Below are 24953 nucleotides of genomic sequence, written 5' to 3' on the forward strand. Positions count from 1 at the left end.
GGTATAGGGGATGACTTGGGAGACTTTTTTATAAAATGGGTCACAGTTTCATTTTCTCTGCTATGGCCATATAGATACAGAAGTTAACAGTTTGAGTATATAGCAAACTCCCATGTTCTGAGAAAGAGGAGAGAAGAATAAAGAGAAACTAATTCTATATTTATAAAATACAAACTAAGTTTGTTATGTCTACAAATACAAGTCCCATAAGTTATACCTACAGCAAGCTTGCAATCTAGTAAAGTCCAGGCGTATTTTTAAAAGAGGGGATATGTACTTTGGATGTTTTCTTGTATTTCTTAAAGAATAGTGGGTGCTGAAATGGAATAGGATTTCAAATGGCCTCCCGCCATGTTCAATCTGATCCATCCTAAAGTATTCTTTACTTAAACTGCAATTAATGTTCCATGTACTGTACTGTACTAGCCTACTTCCTAGTAAACCAAGTGTGTAATAATGTCAGTTTGGGCCATCTCTGGGTCAGTTTGGGCCATCTCCAGGGCATTAATAGTGTCGCCAATAGACAATGTGAGAAAATGTCTCCATGGGGTCAGGAAAATATCCATATCCATCAGGTGCCAGGAATGCACCATTTTAACCAATTTTTCAGACATGTAGATTATATAGAGAGCAATTAGTCCATAGCAGCGGAGTCATATGAAACCTCTACATTTCCAAAGCACCAGTGCCATTTGAATATAATATTAAATCCAACATATGTTCTACTGATTGTGTGAGACCAGATATTAGTCATATCAGGTCCAGTTATGGACGACGTGCAATCCTGAATCATTCCCGACTGGACAGCCTTACCTTCAGTGTTGAAAGCCCCAAGGAAAAGGAGCTCAAATTAATTCAGTTGCCATATTACCAATCATTCATGAAGAAAGATTGTGGGGTCTATGATGGCAGATAGCATGGTTTATGGTGTACTAATCATATATCTATACTATTTTAGCCATCCAGATGTAGCAGTTTGCACTTATAATTGCAGACTATTGAATAGAGCGGCTGGTCCACAAGATGGAATTCCTGTAGGCCAGTGGCCCCAACCTTTTGGGCACCAGGGACTGGTTCAATGGAGAAAGGTTTTTCTGAGGACCAGAGGAGATATGGTTTTGCATGCTGCCTGCATCCCGTGGATCGGGCTTCACTTATTTGCGCGGCCTGATTTCTGGCATGCCATGGACCAGTGCCGGTCCACGGACTGGGAGTTGGGGATCGGCTTGTCTACCTCCCTGCTATAGGTGAACAGTCTCCTGGAATACAAATGCCTCTATAGTTCAATAGGAAGATATATGAAACAATATTGTTGCCTGTGCCAGTTTTCAAACTTGAAATGTGTGTGGGAAAAGACAAGCAGAAGCAAGCCACAAATTAGATACAGCGGAGAATTGGATCGGAGCCAGGAGCCAAGCCCAGCCTTCTGTGTCATCGAGTGGCTGGGTGATATCAGAGGACAAGGCTTTATGGAGCAGAGCTAGCAGCAACATGTTCAGTTATGCTATGCTTCCATTATTTTCATTTCTCTGGGACAGAAGACTGGCACAAACAAAGGATGCAGGGCGGTTCCAGCGGGTGTTCATCTGGCTTGAACCTCTCCTCTCCCCCCCCCCCCCCCCCCCCCCCCCCCGCCCAGCCTTAGGAGCGATGTGCACCAAATAAAAACTCTAGGAATGCCTCAGGTCTTGCCCAGTGAGAGGCTACAGTTGAAACATAAATGGTCCTGTCAGTATTCTTGTAGAATCATTGGCAGGATCAACTTTGTGCTGGCTGACTAGAGATGTAAATTTTCCAGAAATTTAGAAACAGCATAAAGCCAGAAATTTGGAGAATTTGCTAAATAAACATAGTTCTCCCTCCTTCTGTTTTTTTACCCCACAACAATGCCACATTCGTGAGGCCACACTTAGAATACTGCACCCTGTTCTAATCACCACAATACAAAAAAGATGTTGAGAGCCTGGAAAGTGTGCAGAGAAGAGCAACAATGATATAAAGAGTCTGGAGGCTAAATCGTATGATGAATGGTTGGGGGAGCTAAATATGTCTAGCCTATTAAAGAGAAGAATTGGGGGGGCATGATAACAGTCTTCCAGTACCCGAGGGGCTGTCACAGAGGGGACTGACTTATTCTCCAAAGCAACAGAAAGCTGTATAAGAAGTAACAGTGGAATTTTGTCAAAGAGAGATCCAATCTAGGGATAAGGTGATATTTTCTGACAGTAAGAATAATTAATATCTTGTTTCCTGGAGTTGTGGGTGTGCCATCACTGGAGGTTTTCAAAAATAGACTGGGCAACCATTTGGGGTAGTATAAGACTCCTGCCTTTAGCAGGAGGTTGACTGGAAGACCTCCGAGGTCTCTTCCAGTTCTATGATGCTATGTTCTAATACCCCTACAAGGTAGACTAGGCTAAGGGAGAATGAAAGGCACAGAGTCAGCTAGCAAGCTTCCATGGCTGGAAGGTCGATCAGAATCCCACTCCTTGTCTAACATCTTAATACTATGCCATAAACATTATTATAACATCATATAAATGTTACAAACAGCATTGTAAGCTGCTGAATTGTTGAGGAATTAGAACATCTCATGATGTCTGCTTGTTCAGGAAAAGCAGACAGGCAAAGAATTATTACTGAAAACAGAAGAAACTAATCCTACTTTGCATGAAGGTCTCCACTTATTCAAGCAGTAACGCAGAGTACTAATTTTCAGGGGGAAATGGTTGAGAAAAAGTGGGTAGATGGATGGAGAGAAAGATGTATATTTTAGCACATTGCAACAAACTTCATTCTTTATATATTTATTTCTTGATTTCATAGGTTGAAAACATAGATTCTTTCACCTTTGTTCTAGGTATCATTCAAAATGAATGTATTAGGAAGTCCTTTTTATTTTTTCGGGGGAAAATAAAAATACATATTTTTCTTTCTATTTCTTAATGATTTTTAATTTCTTTTTTCAAGCATTCCTCTCTCTGACTGGCAGTGATGGATAGGGAAGGATTCATAGAGCACGGGTGTCAAACTCGTTGCGTCACGTGACGTGTCACAACGTGTTGTGACTTTTTTTGCATTGCCGGAGCTGGGGTGGGCGCGGCCTCCGCATGATGCAACCAGCCCGTGGGCTGGCAGTTTGACACCCCTGATCTAGAGAGTGAGACCTTCCGTTGATGCAGATTAGGCCTGCATAGCTCTTGAAATGATCTACTTTGTGCAATTATAGAGAAAAAAAAAGTTTTGCAGACCACAATATTAAAATTGTGCAGGGCTGTAAGCCATCTCATAGTTTATCATGCTTCTGGCTTATAAAGTATTGCTGTCTAAATATTGGATTCCCTCCAAGATGGGTTGTCTGGAAAATTTCTCTCTTGGTGGTCATTGAAAATAGCAATCCCTTACCGGTATTAAATGTTAATCAGTTAAGAAACTGCTTAGGCTGCAGCTTTGAAACCTGTAATCAAATAAGCCTTGTACTGCTTTATTGTAGGGTTTCTGTGGATGAAGCAACATATTGCAAATAATGGGAAAAAACACTTGTGAGTTTTTCTTTCTTCAGCTGTAGAGGTTTTCGTATCCCTTTCAAAATGGGAAACGCTTACATTATTTGTATTACTCATCTATTTTAGCTATTGCCTCCTAGAACATATTTGCTCTTGTAAAAGGAGAAACTTTTTCCTAGAGTTCTAATTTTTAGAATTGCTTGGGCATTCTAGCAAAGCTTGTTTTTCATAGTCCATCATAGTAAAATTGGGGAGCTACACCTGAAAGAGGCTTTCCTAAAGACTCCTGTTAAGCAGGACTGAGCCAAAGCTTTGACTTTATATTTTCATGATCAATATGCTGGCAGTTGCAGAATCTGGAACATGCTCTTTAATCTGGTTTCATATTTGTAGTCAACAGTCATACCATTGCCTTGGATCCTTATTCGTCTATAATGCACCTAATTTCAAGAGAAAAACTCATTTTTGAAGATTGCGTTTAGCTTTGTTAACTGAAAAGAGATTGACGCTTGGATTCAAAGACACAGTCCCTTTGTGGATGTTTATGCATTGTTAGAAAGTTGGGTCACAAAGCCACGCATGTGAGCATAGCTGATTGAAAAGGATGAGCAACGTGGAGCTCCTCCCCATCACATGTGCTGCCCTGGAGGAAAGTCAGGCACATGGCTGGATTGAAAGCACTGTTTGCATAGATGGGTGACGAGGAAGATTGGCTGAAGGAACAGAAAGCTGTTCTGCTGCCTCAGATTTTATATAAGACAGCAGCTTGACTCTTGCTGTTTCTGTTTAACTCTTCCTGTTCTAGCCTGTTTTTTTTTCCTCTTTTAAGCTTTCTTGTTTTGCTTTGATCTGCTGTATTTTATTCTGGAGTTTGTTACAGATCTGTTGCTTCAGTGCAAACCATTTATCTTTAGAACTGTATCAGGAATCGAGGATTTGAAGATCTACTACTGTAGTTACATTGAAAATTCATCCTTTGGTTAAATGGGTGACAGGATTTTCTACCAGGAGCAAAAATTGTAAACTACATAGAGAATTGTTCAGTGTAGTTCCCCATGCTTTTGACACTTTCCTATTTACACAATAATTTTTTTCCCTGTTCTGCTATTCCAGTTTGAACTATGTGAAGATAGTTTTGTATTTCATAAAAGTGGGGCAACCAAACCACTAGTCAAAGGCTTCTGAAACTTAGAATGTTATTCAAAGAAAATATAACTTACAGCGGATTTAGCTTTAATGCATTGCTCATTATGTCTTTTTTATTCTTGGTTTTGAACTGTTGTACAGGTTTTCAAGAAGTAGGCTTTTTAGTACAAGGAAATGTAGATTTAATAGTTTAATTGGGGGGCAGCAATGCCTTGTCAATCCAGTCTCCATTAAATTTGAAATTATGACATTATGCTGAATTTGTTGTTGTTAGTTGCGAAGTCGTGTCTGACCCATCGCGACCCCATGGACAATGTTCCTCCAGGCCTTCCTGTCCTCTATCATCTTCTGGAGTCCATTTAAGCTCACGCCTACTGCTTCAGTGACTCCATCCAGCCACCTCATTCTCTGTCGTCCCCTTCTTCTATTGCCCTCAATCTTTCCCAGCATTAGGCCCTTCTCCAATGAGTCCTTCCTTCTCATTAGGTGGCCAAAGTACTTGAGTTTCAATATGCTGAATTAGGTCATTCAAAAAAAATTCAAATAATGACATCATTTAGTGTGATGAAACAAGTTTAAGGTAAATTTAAAGTCCAGACTTCTTCAGCAGCGAACTAAATGGAATTCTTTCATTTAAATATTAAATATGTAAATATTAAATATTAGCAAAATGCATTCTAGTTTCAGACAATAGACTGTATTCTATTCCTCTTATGGGTATTTTCAATGAAACAGTCTTATATTCAGTACATTACAGTACAGTACAGATTTATAATAATCACTGTAATATATATGCATAGCATTCAGAGGGTGTAAACTATAGATATCTGGAAATAAAACAGATATCCCCAACAAATCCCTCAAATCACAGATGATGACAAAAAAAAAAGGAAGAATCATTTTTTATTTTTTTATTTTTATTTTTTGTCAGTGAACAGGTTTGCTTTCTCTTGCATCTCCAGTAGTTCATATACATATTGGCATCAGAAATATGTATAAAGGTGCTACCTCTTGGGAATAAGGATATGGAGGGGGAGGACTGTAACCCTTTACATCTAGACTGGAAGGAAGAGAAATATACGCAACCCATTCAAATTTTTTTAACTCAAGCCAAATAAAATTTAAAAATCAGATGCAGACTCAGTTTTTAAAATATTATTTTAAGGTTCACAAAAAAGTTATCTGAATTATTCATGATCACATGTACACAGTACTTCCTACAAAAAAACACCTAAAATATCTTTCTGCTATTTTTTTTAAAAAAAGAAACAACATAAATGTACAGTCAAAATCCTTGAATATATTGCATAATGTTAAGGGAGAGGAGATATACATTCCATGACTTCTCTTGCTTTGTTTTTAATAAAGGCTGCCATTGTAAACTTTTTACCATTCCACTTTTAATACCCTGAGTCAAACACCAAATACATAGGTAAAGACATGCTAGTCTCAACTTTCATTGAGTTGAGAATGAGAAGGATTCTATAGGAATACTGGATTCACCTTGGTGAATTTCTTTATTTTCAGTCTTTCTATATTTGTGATGGATAAACAATTTTTCTTCCAGTAGTCCTGCAGCTGTTGGTCGTGGTTGCTCAACTAACAGACCTTAATAATATAATGCATCTGAGTTCCAAAAAACCCCTTCCATCTTGCAGATCAATTGCAAACAGACAAATCAACCAGATTCCTCTAACTTCCCAGCTCTAATGTTTGAGGGAAAAGGCAGGTCTATGAAGCCTTATATAAGTAGTCCTCAACTTACAACAGTTCATTTAGTGACCATTCAATGTTACACCACTGAAAAAGTGACTTATGGCCATTTTTCACACTTACGACTGTTGCAGCATCCCCACGGTCATGTGATCAAAATTCAGTCACTTGGCAACTGACTCATAGTTATGACAGTTGCAGTGTCCCAGGGTCATGTGGCTATCTTTTGCGACTTTCTTACAAGCAAAGTCAACGGGGAAGCCAGATTCACTTAACAACCAAGACAGTAACTTAACAACTTCAGTGATTCACTTAACAACTATGGCAAGAAAGGTCATAAAATGGGGCAAATTCACCTAACAAATGTTTCACTTAGCAACAGAAATGTTGGGCTCAGTTGTGGTCGTAAGTTGAAGACTACCTGTAGAAGGCTAACAAGGAAGGGAACAATTTGAATAAATAAGCAAGTAAATAGGGAGGGAGGGAGGGAGGAAGGAAGGAAGGAAAGAAGGAGGAAGGAAGGAAGGAAGGAAGGAAGGAAGGAAGGAAGGAAGGAAGGAAGGAAGGAAGGAAGATCTTGACAATATACTTTCCCTGCCCATCTCATGGAACAAAGCTGTTGTTTCTTTATCCTGCAGGATCATTGAGCTGAATGGACATAAACCACCCCTCACTTACAAACGTTTTCAGGCCATCATTAGTCGCATGGACCTGCCAAAAAAGCCGGTCAGCACCATAACAAGCCAACAAATGGAGATGTGCCAGACAAAGATCCAAGAGAACCATGATGAAACCTATGGAGTGCCATCTTTAGAGGAACTAGGTATTTTTGGTGGGTTTGGAACACTTCCTAGATGGGCTGTAGTGCTTTCCTTATTTAATCTCATCTGGTTTGGGTTTCAAAGCAATCTTCAGATTATCCATACATTCTGAAGTTGAGAAAATGAACTGATCAACTGTCCATTGATTAATTGATTATATGCCATGAGGTCGGTGTTAACTCTTAGCATGGATAGCCCTTTTCCAGGATGAACTGTCCCTAACCCATCCTTTCAGGTCCTCAAGTGGTGCCCATATTATTTTGTTCATTCATTCTGTTTATATAACCGCCCATCTCACTTTTCTGTGATTCTAGGCAGCTACATAAATATCCTCCATTAGGTCATTACAGTTATTCTTCATGTTGAGCAAACAGTTAAAAAAAACAACCTTTAACTTATTTCAATATTCTAAAATAAGATATTCCAAAAATTCCAATAAAATAATGTGTTTTGTTTTATTCATGTCTATTATACTTTATTATACACTAGCTGTACCTGGCCACGCGTTGCTGTGGCTCAGTTTGATTAAATGGAAAAGAAAGAAAAGAGAAAGCGCACGTTTGTAATATGTTTAATTTCACAATGCTTGTGGGTATGCTTTTACGTCCAAGAGATGGCGCTGTTTTTCAAAAAAAGCATGTTTTTACCTGTCACAGGTGTGACATCTATATAATATAGGTATATAAAAACACGCGCGTATTCGAATGCAAAGTTATGCCAAATTTTCAAAGCAATTGGTGAAGAACTTTTGGAGATTTAAGATTTTGAACAAACGAACGTTTACATTTTTATTTATATAGATTTTAATAATTGAGTGACTAGACATTTTTTTATATATAATTGAGCAAAACAGTGTTTATTAGTGATTTTTTTTATCTCAGCATTCAAAAAAAGGCTTGGGAAATTTGCAACAGAAAATAAAAACATAATAAAATGATGGTGGAATAATATCTTAAACTCAACATAAGGAGTTTTCAGTCATTGATAAATGTAGTTGTTGATCTTTCTGGAAACAAACAAGTTAATTTTTCTCTCTCTGCTAGGTCTGTCATCTTCACCAACTATTCCTCCATTGTGGATATTTCAGATTTTTTTCCATTTTTGTGCATATAATAGTTTCACAGCAGTAATAGAAAAATAATCTTCTGTGGCTATTTTCTAATTGGCTATTCATTAATCCAGTAAGAAAAGATCTGGTTTCAATTGAAAATTGATCTTTAAAATTCTTTTTCTTATTGTATATATTTGCACCTAGAAATTTCTGGCTTTTTTTACAATCCCTAATTACCATTATTAAACCAGGATTTTCTATTGGAGTGTTGCCATTTTGATTCCTAACCCCCTACCTTTTTTTCATATGGGCCTTTTTTTTAAAGCCCTATAATAAAAGGATTTTCAAAAAGAGCAAGATATTTCTCTGTTTTAATAACATAAGCTGCATTGTCTGCATGCATGTTTCAGATTAGGCTTCTTTTTTTTTTCTAAAGATGTACTCTGACTCATTCCAATTATTTTATTTTATTTTTTGTAAAAGTTTTATTGTTTTTTTTTTCCATACATTCAAAAATAATTTTTCAACAAACGTGCTGTCTGAGTTTACATTCGCTAATACATATTTAATTCCTAATCCTTTATTCTTTCCTCTAGCCATCGATAAAATAAGTCCCAAGTTTGATAATATTCCGTTTCTTCTTTTTCTTTCAGTCTCATAGTCAGTCTATCCATCTCTGTGCATTCTAGTATTTTTTAAATTATTTCTTCATCTGATGGTATTCCTTCATTTTTCCAGTATTGTGCAAATATAATTCTTGCCACTGTTGTGACATGCAAAATCAAATATATGCTTTGTTTGTTAGTCTTTTCTGGCATTATATCTAATTTAAAAAGTTCAGGTTTAAAATCTACATGTTCTCCCAACATCTTTTCTAGCCAGGCATGTATCTTTTTCCAATAACTCTTTACTTTGTCACAAGTCCACCAAACATGATAACAAGTGCCTTCCAACATCTATCTGACATGTTTTTGAACATTTTTGCTAGTCTTGCTGGTGGCAAGTGCCATCTATAAAACATCTTATATAAATGTTCTTTGTAGGAAGTTTACCTTGTCAGTTTGTAATTTCTTTCCCATAAATTTTGCCATTTTTCTAATTCTATATTGTATCCAAAAATTTTCGCCCATCTTGTCATTGTTTCTTTAACTTGTTCATTTTCCATTTTCAAAGTTAAGTTATTTTAAGTTAAGCAGTTCTGCATGTGGTTTAGCAAACATGGCAGCAAGCAGTTCTGAGACAGCTTGAGATATTAATCATGCTGACTGAATTTTAATAGATGCACTCCTTTTTCACTCAGGGTTTCCCACTGAGGGACTTGCTCCAGCTGTTTGGCAGGGAGGGGAGACTGAAGCCTTAACTCGTCTGGATAAGCATTTGGAAAGAAAGGTAACCATCCCTATCTTTCTTGCAAAATTACCTTTCAGGGAAAGATTATGTTTTCTAAGTTAGTGGTTGTCAGCCTTTTCTTCATCATGGACCCCCTTTTAAATACCTTTTGTGGCCACAGACCCCCAAGACTTAACTCAAAATTTAAATCATAGCATTTCTTCAAGACTTCACAGTCCTCTTGTGATGACATCGCAGATCCCCAGGAGTTCGCGGACCACAGATTGAGAACCACTGTTCTAAGTCATTTGACTTTAGAACAAGCTGCATTGCCTTATATTTTTGCGATAAAAATGTGCCATGTATTAATGAATATGCATATAATCCTTCTTCTGTTGTAATGGCTGAGAAATATCTTAAGAGAAATATCGTAATCCAAAATAATATTTGTGCTTACCTCTCCTCAAATCCTTTTTTCATATTGTTTCTATCATAGATACTTAACTGGAGGTTGTGTTGCAAGAAATCGTGTTCTGTTAGAAAACCATAGGGATTAATTTAGTTCTGTGATGAAACAAGGGGCCTGTGTTTAAAAAAAAATTGAGTCAGGTATTCTATGCCAGATATTGCTACAGGTTCTGACAATATTTTTGGATTGCTAAGATGTCTTTCCTATTCCCATGCATACATATTTGAAGATATTTATAAGCTTGTTCATAACAACAAGCAACATTTTTAATCAAGAAACACTGAATCTTCTTTATTAATTATAATAAAAATAAATTTATTATAAATTAAGAAATAATTTCTTTATTTTTATTTATTTATTTATTTTCACTTCTATTTTTTTCTGTCCCAATATCTTCAAGGCATGGGTTGCAAACTATGAACGGCCAAGGATGAATGCCAATTCGTTATTGGCCAGCCCCACAGGGCTGAGTCCCTATCTTCGGTTTGGCTGCTTGTCTTGTCGCTTATTCTATTATCGGCTTTGGGAACTTTACAAAAAGGTGAGGAAATGAGAATTGGAAAGAAGATTTGCCAACATCAGGAAATGAAATGATTTGGATAATATATTAATTCCCAACTTATTTCTACTTGTAGTAATGCACACCTTCCAGGTATTATGTCCTTTAGTCTTATTTCTACTTCATTATAGTATTGGACCTTACCTGAGAGTATTCGTATCTTTTAGGCTGCTTTTAAGTTACAGTATATGATTGAATTATAAGTAAAATAAATTACAAATATAAGTAAAATAAAATTACAAATATGCATACAAATGATAAAATGAGAGCCAGTTTGATCTAGTGATTAAGGCACCAGGCTAGAAAATGGGAGATCGTGAGTTCTAGTTCTGCTGTAGCCATGCAAGCCAGCTGGGTGACCTTGAGCCAGTCACTCTCTCTCAGCCCAACTTACCTCATAGGGTTATCATAGGGAAAACAGGAGGAGGAAAGTGTGTTGGATATGTTCACAACCTTGAGTTATTTGTAAAAATAGTAACTATGGGATACAAATAAACAAAAGCAACAATTGTATTATATAGTCCTTTTTGAAAATAAGGAAATATGGACACAACAACAACATAAAATCTAAACGTGGGTGTGTCTACAATTATTCAATTCATACCTTTTAGACATGCATTCATAGGATTACCTTTTGCATCAAATATTTTAAACTGCTTTGCTTTTATTATTCTGAATGTCCTGCTTTCCAGTAGACAAAAAAGATTTAAAGCAAATAATCTTATCACATTATCTAATATTTGGTGAAGAATTTAGTGGGACTGTTCTATTCTAAATAGGCTTGGTCCTAAATGCCTTTTTCCCTGAGTGGATGTTTCCTCAAAATACTAGGCTCTCCTGTTAAAAATTTCCTAAAACTTGATTCCCTGGATAGTTTAATTTGGAACCAAAATTACCTCAGAATTCATTTGGTGACTGACAGAAATTCATCCAATAGAGCATGATCTTTTTTGCCCTCTTTAGGTGAAGCGGAACAGCTCTCCACCTCTGTCGCTTTATGGCCAATTACTCTGGAGGGAATTTTTTTATACAGCTGCCACAAATAATCCTAAATTTGATCGCATGGAAGGAAATCCTATTTGCATCCAGATCCCATGGGACAGGAATCCTGAAGCCTTGGCAAAGTGGGCAGAAGGCAAGACAGGTTTCCCTTGGATTGATGCAATTATGACCCAACTGAGACAGGAAGGCTGGATTCACCACCTGGCCCGGCATGCTGCAGCCTGCTTTCTAACCAGAGGTGACCTTTGGATCAGCTGGGAATCTGGAGTGAGGGTGAGTCATATCAGGAGGTGATAAAAAATTCCGAGGATGCTGATGATTTAAGAAAGGGTGTTATATAGGTCATGAGGAATTGAAACAGTTATTCTCTTATAAAGGGAAAGTGTTCTCTTAGAGCAGTGTTTCTCAACCTTGACAATTTTAAGGCATGTGGACTTCAACTCCCAGAATTCCACAGCCAGCAATGCTGGCTGTGGAATTCTGGGAGTTGAATCCACATGCCTTAAAATTGTCAAGGTTGAGAAACACTGTCTTAGAGAATTCTGTTGATAAGTCTCTTTTAAGGAATGAAAGAGTGAATGAAAGATTTGAAAATAACATCTTAGCAGAAAATATAGGCAAATTCCCAGAAACCAAATTCAACTGGAGTATAGTTTAGTGGCATTAGGCTTCTATAGATATTTAGTTCATGGTGCTAATATAGCAATAGCACTTATATACTGCTTCACAATGCTATACAGCCTTCTCTAAGAGTTAGCATATTGCCCCCAACAATCTGGGTCCTCATTTTACTGACCTCGGAAGGATGGAAGGTTGAGTCAACTTTGAGCCAGTCAGAATCGAACTCTTGGCAGTCAGCAGAATTAACTTGCAATACTGCATTCTAACCACTGTGCCACCATGGCTCTATTCACACACACACACATATATAATATCCATTTTCCACTGCTGTGCCAACTCTGCCTAAGTGGAGCCTAATACAGTAGCTTATTTTCAGGAATCAGGCTCTGTTAATTCCATGACTGAATTACTGCAACCGTAGAAAATAGTTCACAAGCTGCAGAAATCAACTGATCAATTAACTACTGGGGTAGTTAATTGAGAAAGTATGGAACTGAAGTATGTGCTGCACTGGCTGGTTGTGTTGACATTAGTCAGTAAAGATGTAAGTAGTAGAGCAGTGCAGGGCTTCAGATTCAGTAACAAAAATATCCTTTGAAATGTGTGGGACACTAATGTAGTATCTATCCGCAACTCCTTAAATATTTAAACTCTTTAAACCTTTTACCACATTGTACCGCAATTGGAAGCAGTACAATCCTAGGGAAGGGACAACTATTTTAAGGAATTGCAAACAGATGCTACAGTACCTGAGTGCTTCTGAAGCACATTTGTGCCTTCAAATTCAAAGGATAGCACAGTCTTACTAAGAATTTCAGAATACAGGTATTTAAAGGCCTGCTTTCCACCCTTGCACTAAGATCAGTAGGAGAAGGCCTAGGTTGCAAAATGGTGGATAGAACCAGGGCCTCAATGATGGTGGCACCTCAATTTTGGGGTTTTTTTCCCTGGGGCTCAGCTCATTCTATTCTGTCATTTCACCTCTCCTCTGCCCAATTCAAAATATCATATCAGTATGTATTTGCAAGGTAACAACTGCCCCAAGATCAGGCTGTTTTTTAGACTGTCTTGAATCTAAATTTGTTATAAATATGTTATTTGTTATAAATAATACTGTTTTATTATTTTATAGAGGTTGATTTAACACAGATTGTTTTAATCAAGCCATTTTATGGAAAATATGTGTTAATACTTTAACATGGTACACATTGCTCTTGGCTTCATTGGGAGGAAAGTAGTAAAATATATCTATATACAAAATAAAATACACAGCAGTTAATTGGATACATTGTCCAGAATCAGGGTCACTAAACATCAGAACTTTGTACAGCTGACAAGGCTTCCAAAACAGTTGATATAAGATCAGCAACAAACATGGTCTAAAATTCTGTTTCTTTTCTACACGTCAAAATTGTACCAGCCACTAAACAGAGTCTTTGATTCTGACCACTCAAGCTTACTGCGAAAGTCTTCCCTCACATTTTCTCTCTTTCCCTTTCCACAGGTATTTGATGAGCTGCTTCTGGATGCAGATTTCAGTGTGAATGCAGGTAGCTGGATGTGGCTTTCCTGCAGTGCATTCTTCCAGCAGTTTTTCCACTGCTACTGTCCTGTTGGCTTTGGGCGTCGTACAGATCCCAGTGGTGACTACATTAGGTGAGCATATGGGTTGATACCATCAAAGCTTCGGTCACACTAAAGCCAAAATGAACATTTACTCTTCCTTTTCCTGTTATCCCCCCTTTTTTCCCCTTTTGTGGCACAGTTTTTGATTGTCAGTTCACAGACAGAGGCTGCCTTGCGTAAGTAAAGTAAAAAAAAATTAAATAAGAATACAAGAATACATACACTTTACATAATTGGGCTGGCTGGCTACATATATAAATTATTTAAAATAATTAATGGTAGTCCTCATTGATTTATTCTATAGGCGGTATCTACCCCAATTGAAAGGTTTTCCATCACGCTATATCTACGAGCCCTGGAATGCCTCTGAGTCAGTTCAAAAGGCAGCAAAATGTATAATTGGGGTAGACTATCCCAAACCCATGGTGAACCATGCAGAGACCAGTCGACTAAACATTGAACGCATGAAGCAGATTTATCAACAGCTCTCACGCTACAGAGGCCTTTGTATGTATATTTAATAATTAATAGTAATAATTTGTTAAATTTGTATGTCACTCAAGTCTCATCAATTCTGAGGGACAGACAGACATATAATAAATGCTGATTTTTTTCTTGAAATTCATAGCAAAGAAGGTCTTATGATGCTAAAGCTTAAAAACCAATTTGTTCAATCAAATCAAATAAACAGTTATTCTCTTGGATGTATTGTATGTGCATTGTGGAAGCAGGAATAATCTTGCATTCAACTTTTTGACAAAAATGGTGGATCCTGGGGATGCCTCTGCTGGATTCTACCTGCTTGCCATATTTCTGCAGTCATTCTTAATTTCTGAATAAAATTTCCCAATGACTATGACTAGATGCTCTTACAACATGGACTTTAGGTTGCATGATTTGAAAGCACTTTCACCCTTGCTAAATGTTGATTTCCTGATATGAAATCTTTAGCTTCCTAGTTAACTAGGTTAATATACTGGTTGGATTAAAATAATGCTAATTATTCTTAGATTTGTTTAGATCTACCACCATTGTATTAAATATGGAAATTAGTGCAGTCCTCAGTTTATAAGACATTCTTAAAGTTTAATAGATATTAAGCAATGCATTCATAATATATTTCCATTACCCAAATTGAATGGGTGATGCACAAGCAAGAAAAGACTTTTCATCCAAGTAGAGAGGCTCTAACAGGAAATGCCTCCATTCTGGTGACTGCTTTTATAGTATTGAAAGTTCTGTTACTGTAAATCACTAGGCCTGAAAATAGATTACTTTGGGATTGGGTCTGAGGTAGTCTGGATCCAAAGCCCCATTCACTTGAGAGAATCTGGCCTAATATAGTTCCTGCCAACTCTGTTTAATCCTAGTGAAAATTGCTTAATTAATTCCAGTTCTATGAGACAAACCAACACCTGAGACTTTAGTGATTTCGATCCAGGTATATAAGTTAGTGTGTGTTTGTGGAATCTTTGCTGCTTTGAGCTTGGCTGTTTTCTTGCAGACATTTCATTGCCAAACTAGGTAACAGCATCAGTGCTAAAAGGGAGTGGGTTTGCTCTTATTTGATGTCAACACCCAGATGAACAGAGATTAACACCAAGATTAACACTAAATCAACAATCAAAAAATAACAATACCCTAATCAAGGAACTACCAACTCAGATAAACATGCTAACAGTAAACAACAGCCTAATCAAGTAACCGCCAAGATCAATCCCATCAACTCTTGAGGATGTTACTTAGTTTGATATTGAAACATCTGTAAGAAAACAACCAGCCTCAGAGAGCACCAAGGATCCCACAGTTCAACCCTGAGCTACACACTTTCTCTTTTATTAATGTATATGTGAATATATATATTTAAGCTATAATGAAAAAGTAGGCCTGCTCTCTAATACAGATGCCATTTTTTCAGGTTTATTGGCCTCTGTCCCATCCTGTATAGAGGACTTCAGTAATATAACCACAGACCTTTCTTCAGTCCATGGAAGCTGCAGCAATACAAGTGAGCAAGTGTTTTCCACAAATTATACAACTTTTCATTATCATTAGACAACACTTTCACTTTTAATATAGCTTCAACAAATCTCTTGGAATGGTTTGTGTATTCTAATAGAAGGGAAAGAGAAAAAAAAACATGGTACCACCTTCAGCAAGAAACTCTGAAGCACAATGGTAAACAGAAATCTACAACTAAGGCTCTTTCTCCTGCATTTTCCCATATAGTTAGTATATATGTATCTTCTGCCTAGCATGGTAAACACTTGAAAGCTTAAATGACAATTCTTGAGATTCTAGAAGATGAGAAGTGGCCTAATGGCAGCTGTTATACTTGTCTTTTTACAGCACTAAGGCAGTCCCACTGTAGCCAGACTTCTCCAAAACGGAAATGTGACGCTGAGGAAGACAATAGTGAAGAGCTCTACAAAAGAGTTAGGATGATGGTACATCAGGTATCAAAGAAACCACAACAAGAACTTTCGCAAGTAAGTAGCTACAGGTTGGATTAGAAGACCACCAAGATCCACTCTGTTATTCTGTTATGCTGTGAATGTTAGATATTTGGGACTAGAGCAGACATGTCAAACACAAGGCCTGGGGGCCGGATGCGGCCCGCGAAGTGGTTTCATGTGGCTCGCGAAGCCATCCTGGAAACAGTGAGGGAACGGCCCCCACTGCCTTGGCCCTGGTCCTGGCCCAGGCCAGCCAGGAGCCAATGTACAATTTTGTGGTGGCCATCTATGCTGAAATGCATTCAGTCTTAGCTCCACAAGGCTGTCTAGAAACAGCGAGGAACCAGCCCGTTGCGTCGGCCCCACCCCCTGGGTGCATGCTGGGGAGGTGTCACCCTTTGTGAGGAATGAAGAAATGGACCATGCCTTGGCGCTTGCCCCAGTCCCACCCCCTTCTGCCAGAGACCCTCAGATCTGTCCCACTTCTGCCCAGACCCCCACAGGCACCCTTGACGTGAACGATGTAGAGCTCGCCATGCCCACCCAGTAGATCACACCCACTCCATCCATGCCCACCCAGTAGGCCGCACCCACCCTGGCCACACACACACCCCAAGGGCAACTGCAATGCTGATGCGGCCCTCAATGAAATTGAGTTTGACACCCCTGGACTAGAGCAAATAATTTGGATTTTTATTGTTTCCTGCTTTGAGACAACAGTGCAAAGATATAAAAGGGACAGCCCAAAGGATTGAGGAGGAAGGTAAAATTTTGAGCCTGCTTCCCTAGTTTTTGGAATGTTACTTTGAGGGAAGATAAGTACATTACTTCATAAACAGAATTTAATGGCTCTGGTTTCTACGTTTGGTGTCAATTAAATTATCCTTTCAAATTTTGCATTGTTCTGCAGAAATTCAGCAGCATGGGAACTACAGAATGGGGCTGCAAGAGGAAAGTCTTCCAGATTGCTATCCTTGCCTTAGATTTACTCTCAGGTTTACAATGTAGGGTTTTTAGAAATTTCCCAGGATTGTTGTCTTCCCACTATTAAATATTGAGTCTAAAGTTATTTTTTTTCTTAGTACGTATATGACCTGTGCAATCACAATTGCTTGTCAGAAAGAAATACTTTTGTTTCATTTTTCTAAAAACTTAATCAGAAGTGACACTTTTGTGAACATTCTGCAATACAAAATGATCAGAAGGAGCGAAGGTCTTACATATGATCCTTCTCGTTTATTTAGTACATTCAGAGTCAAAACTTTTTCCGTATTGAGAGTTTGCACAGGAATAGTTGTAACTGTTCTATTTTGGGCACTGCAAAGAATACAGAAAATATAAAAGGAAAATCTGAGGAACTATTGGGTTCTCTTAGATTACCTAACATCTGAATGTAAATTAATATCAATGTAATATTAGAAGTTAGGAGAGTTGATGTTCCATATAAAATATTGAAAAATATGACTTCTACTAGCATTTTAAAGTTTTTGTTTTGTGTTTCCTTAATTGCAGTTATTATTTAAAAAATAGACACATTGTTATAGGTTAGTGGATTCAGCTGATATCCTTTTTTCTTTTAGTCTACTAGCCCAATTGGGATGAGCATTTTTGGTAATGATCAGAAATTTTATTACTTAATATTCATTATACAATATCTCATTTTGAAACTGCCAATTATAGCCACTTTCATCATTAAAACAATAAATGTATTTATATTTCATATTTCTGAACAGCCCATCTCCCTCAAAGAGGGGCTCTGTTGCCTTTTTAATAACAGCATGGACACGGAGACAGACATTTCTTTAATTTGTTTACGTCACTTTCTTTCTTAAACTTCCTTAAGGTTTTTTCTTTCAGGACCCCTTCCCATTTTTAAAGATTATGGAGGACCATAAAAGAGCTTTTGTTTGTATGGATTATATTTCTGAATTTTTACAATATTAAAAATTGAAATCAATCCTGCTATCACTGCTTCTCATAATTGTTTGATGGAATTTTAATATTGTATTATATTGTAACATAGGCTGGCAAATAATTTTGATTTCATGGACCCTTAGAGGTCCTTGAACCCCACTTTAAGAAACAATGGCTAAGGAATTCTGGGCGTTGATGTACACAAGTCATAAAGGGGCCATAGTTTCCCCACTTCTGGTTTAGGTGTTTCCTTTTATTTAAAAGTATTTGTTAGAGACTTTGACAAGTTGGGACTTAAAGGGAGTCTGCAGAAGGCAGACTATTTCAAATTTGGTTCTTTGATGCTAATATGTTTCCGTTGAGAGTTAGTTTTTTATTTTCCTTTCTTGAAGCAGAAATATGTTTATATACTAGCAGCTTAGTTTTTACATTTTGATTGCCAAATAAAGTATTCATTCATTCATTCATTCATTCATAGCATGTAAATATTGCCTTCCTCTAAGATCTCAAAAGGGTTTACATGAAGGTTACTTCATTTTTATCCTTACAGTAATATTACATGTATAAATTGGGCAGAGAATCAATGAGTTAACAAAGGTATTGTACAAATATTTTTGAAGAATGCATATGACATCCTTGCTTTCTGTTCTCTCATTTTAAACATTCTTGTTATTCCTCCCCTTTTTTTTAATCTCTCTATACAGTCACGTTTTCTTTTCCTTCTTGTTTTCCTTTTTAAAATGGGAGGGGGGAAATGGATGCTATCCTAGATTATTGTTCTATAATTTAGAATAAATGTTACATTTTTCTCCTTGGGAATGCTTTCATTGCTCCTTCTCCCTGAGATTTTGGAATGTTTTCAGTGATTCTACACTTTTAGCAGCCAAAAATGCTCATCCTTACAAAATTGCTGTGGTTTTATTGCCCTCTACTGCAAGGATTGAATATTGTCATTGTCATTTGTTCATTTCTTGCTTTTCTAGTTTTTGCCCACATCATGTTTCTCATTACACATCTTTTTAATTGTCTTCAGAAACTCTCTTCACCATTAGGCTCCTTATCTAGCTCCAGTTTTCTTTCTTATCTCCTACTTTTCATATTTCCAGTATATAACTTCTTAGTTGCATTAGATTGTTAATCACTGCTTTGCAACATCCATATTACTACCTCTTTGTACATGTTAAAATCTCTCCCAAATCTTTAACTTTCATCTTGTCTTCTTTTCTGTCTTGACTTATATAGAGTGTAAATGTGTGGTTAGGAGTGTTTATTTTTTCATATTTGAGACTTTTCAAAATACAGAGTATGCTCATTATTCACGGTAAAAGTAGCCCTCGCTTAATAAGGATAATTGGGACCGGCAATTCCATTGCTAAATGGATGTGTTTGTAAAGTCATGGGCAGTGGTATCTGTTGCTATTGATAGGAGAATTTCACACGGTCACAGCATCCTCTGATCATGTGATTGCCATTTGTGACCTCCTGCCATCTTCCCCATTGACTTTGCTTATTGGAAGCCAGAAATAGGGGTCATAAATAGTAAACATGTGAGCATGGAACATTATAACCATTTTAATAGTGAGCCAGTTGCCAAGTGCCCAATCGCAATCATGTGGCTGCTTGCAATGGCTGCAACTCTGAGAAATGGTCATAAGTCCTCTCATTCAACTCTGTGGTAATTTCAAATGATCACTGAATGAGGACTACCTGTAGTTGTGTTTTTAAAAGTCACTGCAATTAGCGAATACTTAATTAGCGAATACTGAAACCTCAGTTGGGAACTTGTGCATTGGATGACTCATTTTTTTAACCACTCTGTATATTCACAAATGAAAGTGCCTCAAGTACCCTATTGATTTTATAGTAACAAATATATTTAGTAAGTAGCCGAATTTGCAAACAAATAAAGACAATCGACTGCAGATACCATTGTTTAATAACTACATGGTTTTCAGCTGGTGGGTTTTTTCCATAAATGAACAAACTCATTTGGATCACAATTTTTCTTCATGACAGTGGTAAATATATGTAGATAAAGATATTTTCATTGTATTCTCTACTTACGTTCTCAGCTTGTGAGCAAACTGCCCAATAACCTTAGATTTCTTATTTCTTTTCTTTTTTCTTATTTCTTTTCAGCCTGAATTTGGAAACTGATGAGACAAAAACAATCTCACAGAATGGCTAATGGGAAGTATTTTTGTAAGAAAAATCACAACATTGAACAGCAATTTCATTTGTTGAGCATGTGAATGTGCAATACACAAGGACTCTAAATCTCTTATGAAAGATGCAGTGAACAAGTTTTGTTAATAAACAAAATCTCAGTGAACAAATACGTGCCTTTCTTCAGATTAGGGAATTGGTCAAGGAAAATCTGGAGCTAAGACTTGCTCATTTGCAAGTTTATTCAAGGTACTTCAAATGATATATCCTTCTTGCTTCATTTAGCACATCATTACTTGTTCTGTTGTCATTGTTTATTAGGAAGAACTTGGATGAACCATGCAAAATATTTCATGGTGCTCCTAGTAATTCCATTTAAACACTCCATGCAACCACTAAACATGTATACAGATAATATTATAGATGAATCACATCTGTAAAAAAATATCATTAAACCAGTATTTATTGCTTCTACAAAAGCACAGTACTGGAACAACAGTGACCAATTTGAAGGTACTAAAAATAGTAAATTTAATGTTTACTAAAGTGTTTATCTTCCAATCATGTTATTCTGAAACAAAAAAGATATACTGGACACCTACAGTGATGTGAAAAAGAAAGTACACTCTCTTTGAGTTCTATGGTTTTACATATCAGGACATAGTAAAAATCATCTGGTCCTTAGCAGTTCTTAAAATAGGTAAGTACAACCTCAGATGAACAACTTTACATGACATATTACACCATGTCATCATTTATTTTACAAAAAGAAAGCCAAAATAGAGAAGCCATGTGTGCATGATTCAATAGTTTGTAGAACCACCTTTAGCAGCAATATCAGTCTCACGTTTTTACTATATTGATTATACTACTGTTTTGGGCTGTGTAGAATACAGCACAAGGTGCATACCCCTTAAAAACTGCTATATTGAGACATCTCATCTCCCTATTGAAGAATCTGTATGATAACCAAGAAGCAGCAACTATAAAATATAAAGCAACAAAATATTTCAAAATTGACAAAATGTACCAAGGTTGTAAACTGTCACCTTAATTCGATTAATTTGATAATTCCTCTTTGATTATTGAAGGTGAAAAGAGAGTGGGAAAGCCAATCAGCTGCTGATTATTAAACAAAAACAAAAATCTTAAGACTATGTCAGGGGTAAGCAACCTTGGCTCTTTTATGACTCTTGGATTTCAACTCTCAAAATTCCTGAGCCAGCCAAGCTGGCTCAGGAATTCTGGAAGTTGAAGTCCACGAGTCATAAAAGAGCCAAGGTTGCCTACCCCTGGACTATGTCATGTAATACTGACCCAATGCAAATACTGTAGAGAAGAAATTGAAACAGTAACAATTTTTCCCCCTAGGCTCAAAAATTCAGAGAGATAATGACTGTTGCCATAAAATAAGTACCTGCTACTTGGGAAAATGACTAATAGGTCGACAGAAATTTTGACATGCAGAGATATCAGTTTTAATACATTTGTGAAAGATGGACTATCAGAAAGTTTTAACGAAGAAAAATGCAGTGTGGTGGAGAAAATAATTTATTTGGATTGCCAGAAATAAAAATAATACTAGATGAAGTAAAATCTGCTTATTGGAAACACTAACAATGAGACTAAAGCTTAGTATTTTGAATACAGAATGTAAAGGCAAGAATAATTGGAGAAGACCCTTATGTTTCGAAAAATCAAAGGCAATAAAAAAAGAAACTTTCAGAAGACCTGGTGGCTAGATATCACCATGACCCAAATATATACATAATGACCCAAACAAGAGTTTACAAAAACTCAAAACAGTTACTATAGACAATCCTGGCAAAATGGAATTCATCAGATCAGAGACAGAAGTGATTGAACAACAACAGCAATTTTACAAACTATTTTAAAGCTATTTATCCAGTATAATCCTTGGATAAATTTGCATAGGTCAAAATATTTTCTAACTTCATGTTGCTATCATTATTTGCTAAACTGTCATTTTTGACTCTTCCATAGAGGGTAATTAATCTGCATTATTTGATGCCCTAAAAATATGTTCCTGTTTCTTACCACAACTTGGAAAAAGATGCATGTTCTACAGTATAAATTTAATTCTTCAATTTTGGCTCAAAATATTTTGTTGCTTTTTACAGATGTTGTACAGTAACTATATTATGTACGTTTTATCCTCAACAATGAATTCAATAGTTGAATCAATATTGTTTTGTATTTATTGCCAATAAACTCTGCCAAACTGAACGACCCCTAGTAACTTCTTAGAAACTCTTAAGACTTCAAAAATTGGGGCAGTTGTCCTGCTATGGGAATTTAAGGCATAAGAGGCTTAAGAATGATCCTTTTTGTCCATTAAATTCATCCAATCTCCAATGTTGTTGCTTACTCAAGTGACATCACAATCAGTAGCTGTGCCCCACTAGCCTCCATGAAGGTCAAAAAATCTTCCTCATCTCTAAATTAATCAAAGGTTATCACAAACATGATGGCTCACATCATTGTTTCTCAACCTTGGCAACTTAATATATGTGGACTTCAACTCCTGGAATTCCTCTGCCAATATGTTGAATGGAGAATTCTGGGGGTTGAAGCCCACATATTTTAAAGTTCTCAAGATTGAGAAACATGAACTTAAAGAACACAGGAGGAAGTAACTCAAACTGAATTTGTATTTGAGCTGAAATTTGAACTATAGGGAAATAAATAAATGGATAACTGAGAACACAATATAGCTACACAGGAATGCTTTTCAGTGCTAGAAGTGGCTTGAGTAACCTGTTTTAAAAATATTCTGAAATTAAAGATTGTTTTGTCTTGACTAATCGCTTTGTTTTTGTCCAAGCCTTCCTCCTATCCATCATTCAACTTTGTTTTCCATCTTTTGAAGAATACAAAATTCTTCGGATCCTACCATGCAATTAAGTTGCTTCTCAGCTGCTATGGTGAGATGAAGTTTTTGAAGAATGCCCAAACTCTTACACTTTCAGAGCAAATTAAAAAAAAACATCTGAAAGCTTGGATTATATTTTAAATTCTTATTGAATTTATCTTTTTACCACAGACTTTATTAATGGAGTCCCAGAATTATTATTTAAGTTAGACTTTCAAGAGTAACAACCTTCCTTGGCTGTCCTGAAATAACCTGCAATGAAGGAAATGTTTGCAAAGATATTGCCATGACCAACCAAAGCTTTGGAGTGATTATCAATGATTTTTGAAATTGCTTGCTGGATTCATAGAAGTCAAAGAATAATGACCTGAAACTTCATAAGCTTTAAGTTGTTGGTAATTCCAGTAATTAAGTCAGTTAGTCAGAAGTCAAACCGTATGCTCCAGAAGAAGGTAATATATTAAATAAAAGTTGAAATATTAATATATGGAATGATAGATGGCCCAACATGGCATCCAGGACCATAAATGTAGCCAGAGACACCTCCTTTGGTGCCTTATAAATTCACTCATCTGACTTCAAACATTTAAAAATCTTTTAAATTAAGAAAAATAGGAAGCTGGCATGCTACAAAGATTCAGAGTCCAGTGGTACAGGTAGTCCTTGACTTACAACAGTTCATTTAGTGACTGTTTAAAGTTACAACGGCACTGAAAAAAAATGACTTACGACCTTTTTTCACACTTACAACTGTTGCAGCATCTCCATGGTCACATGATCAAAATTCAGACACTTGGCAACTGACTCACGATGTTTGCCGTGTCCTGGGGTCATGTGATCACCTTTTGCAACCTCCTTACAAGCAAAGTCAATGGGGAAGCCAGATTCACTTAACAACTGTGTTACTAACTTAACAACTGCAATGATTCACTTAACTGTGGCAAGAAAGGTATGATGGGGCAAAATTCACTTAATAAATGTTTCACTTAACAACAAAAATTTTGGGCTCAATTGTTATCGTAAATCAAGGACTACCTGTAGTTTTATTTGTAAGAATGCCTCTGAGCCATTGTAAGAATGCCTCTGAGCCATTGTTTCTTAATGAAAATGATGAGTGGGTGTAGCTTAATGTATTGTTGGAATTGTGCCCACATGCCTAGACAAAGAGCAAAGGTGAACAAGAATGGTAGACGAATCCAGGGCTAGGGGATGATAAGGAGGATTCTGATAAATTGCTGCTTCTTAATTACTAGGATCGCTAAGGCTTTCATTTCGTGAATGAATAAAGATTGTCCAGCAAGGGCAGTCACATGTTCTTAAAATGTCAAATGATTCCAGAAGCCTCAAATGATGAGACCACTGTTACATTGATATTAAAACCATAAGATTTGTGCATAAGGAAATTGAAAACTGCATTAGTACTTCAGATACCTTCTAGGATTTTCAGAATGGGTTTACCTTGAAATAAAAAACAATCCATTTAGTGTACCTTTTAGATGCTAAGACCATTTGCAGAAGACATTAGGAGAAATGGGTTATGTTAACCACTTGGGAAACTAATAATAATATTAGCATCTGCCACACAATACCCTGACTTAACTGTTGATGAGAAAGACAAAAAGTCTGCACAGAGAACATTTTAATACCTGGAGACGGCAGAAGAGAAGAGAAAGAACTGGAG

The 24953-nt window shown here is 36.7% G+C and overlaps 1 protein-coding gene and 1 long non-coding RNA gene across 2 annotated transcripts in view; both read left to right on the forward strand.

The window, feature by feature from the left end:
• CRY2 (cryptochrome circadian regulator 2) overlaps positions 1-20995 on the forward strand; it is a 39096-nt gene extending 18101 nt beyond the window's left edge. The window contains exons 2-10 of the mRNA XM_015819446.2: positions 7004-7197; positions 9538-9626; positions 10436-10576; positions 11558-11869; positions 13722-13873; positions 14148-14350; positions 15762-15851; positions 16193-16332; positions 20353-20995. Of these exons, the coding sequence (XP_015674932.2) occupies positions 7004-7197; positions 9538-9626; positions 10436-10576; positions 11558-11869; positions 13722-13873; positions 14148-14350; positions 15762-15851; positions 16193-16332; positions 20353-20370 (1339 nt within the window). The 3' untranslated portion in view covers positions 20371-20995. The remainder of the gene's footprint in view (positions 1-7003; positions 7198-9537; positions 9627-10435; positions 10577-11557; positions 11870-13721; positions 13874-14147; positions 14351-15761; positions 15852-16192; positions 16333-20352) is intronic.
• Positions 20996-21376: 381 nt separating this feature from the next.
• LOC107290557 lies at positions 21377-22070 on the forward strand. Its single transcript, XR_001548955.1, has 2 exons — positions 21377-21413; positions 21661-22070. It is a non-coding gene; the product is annotated as an uncharacterized LOC107290557 (long non-coding RNA).
• Positions 22071-24953: the final 2883 nt, after the last annotated feature.

The sequence above is a fragment of the Protobothrops mucrosquamatus genome, unplaced genomic scaffold (assembly GCF_001527695.2).
Source record: "Protobothrops mucrosquamatus isolate PMUCROS unplaced genomic scaffold, P.Mucros_1.0 scaffold922, whole genome shotgun sequence".
NCBI classification, from domain to species: Eukaryota; Metazoa; Chordata; class Lepidosauria; order Squamata; family Viperidae; genus Protobothrops; species Protobothrops mucrosquamatus.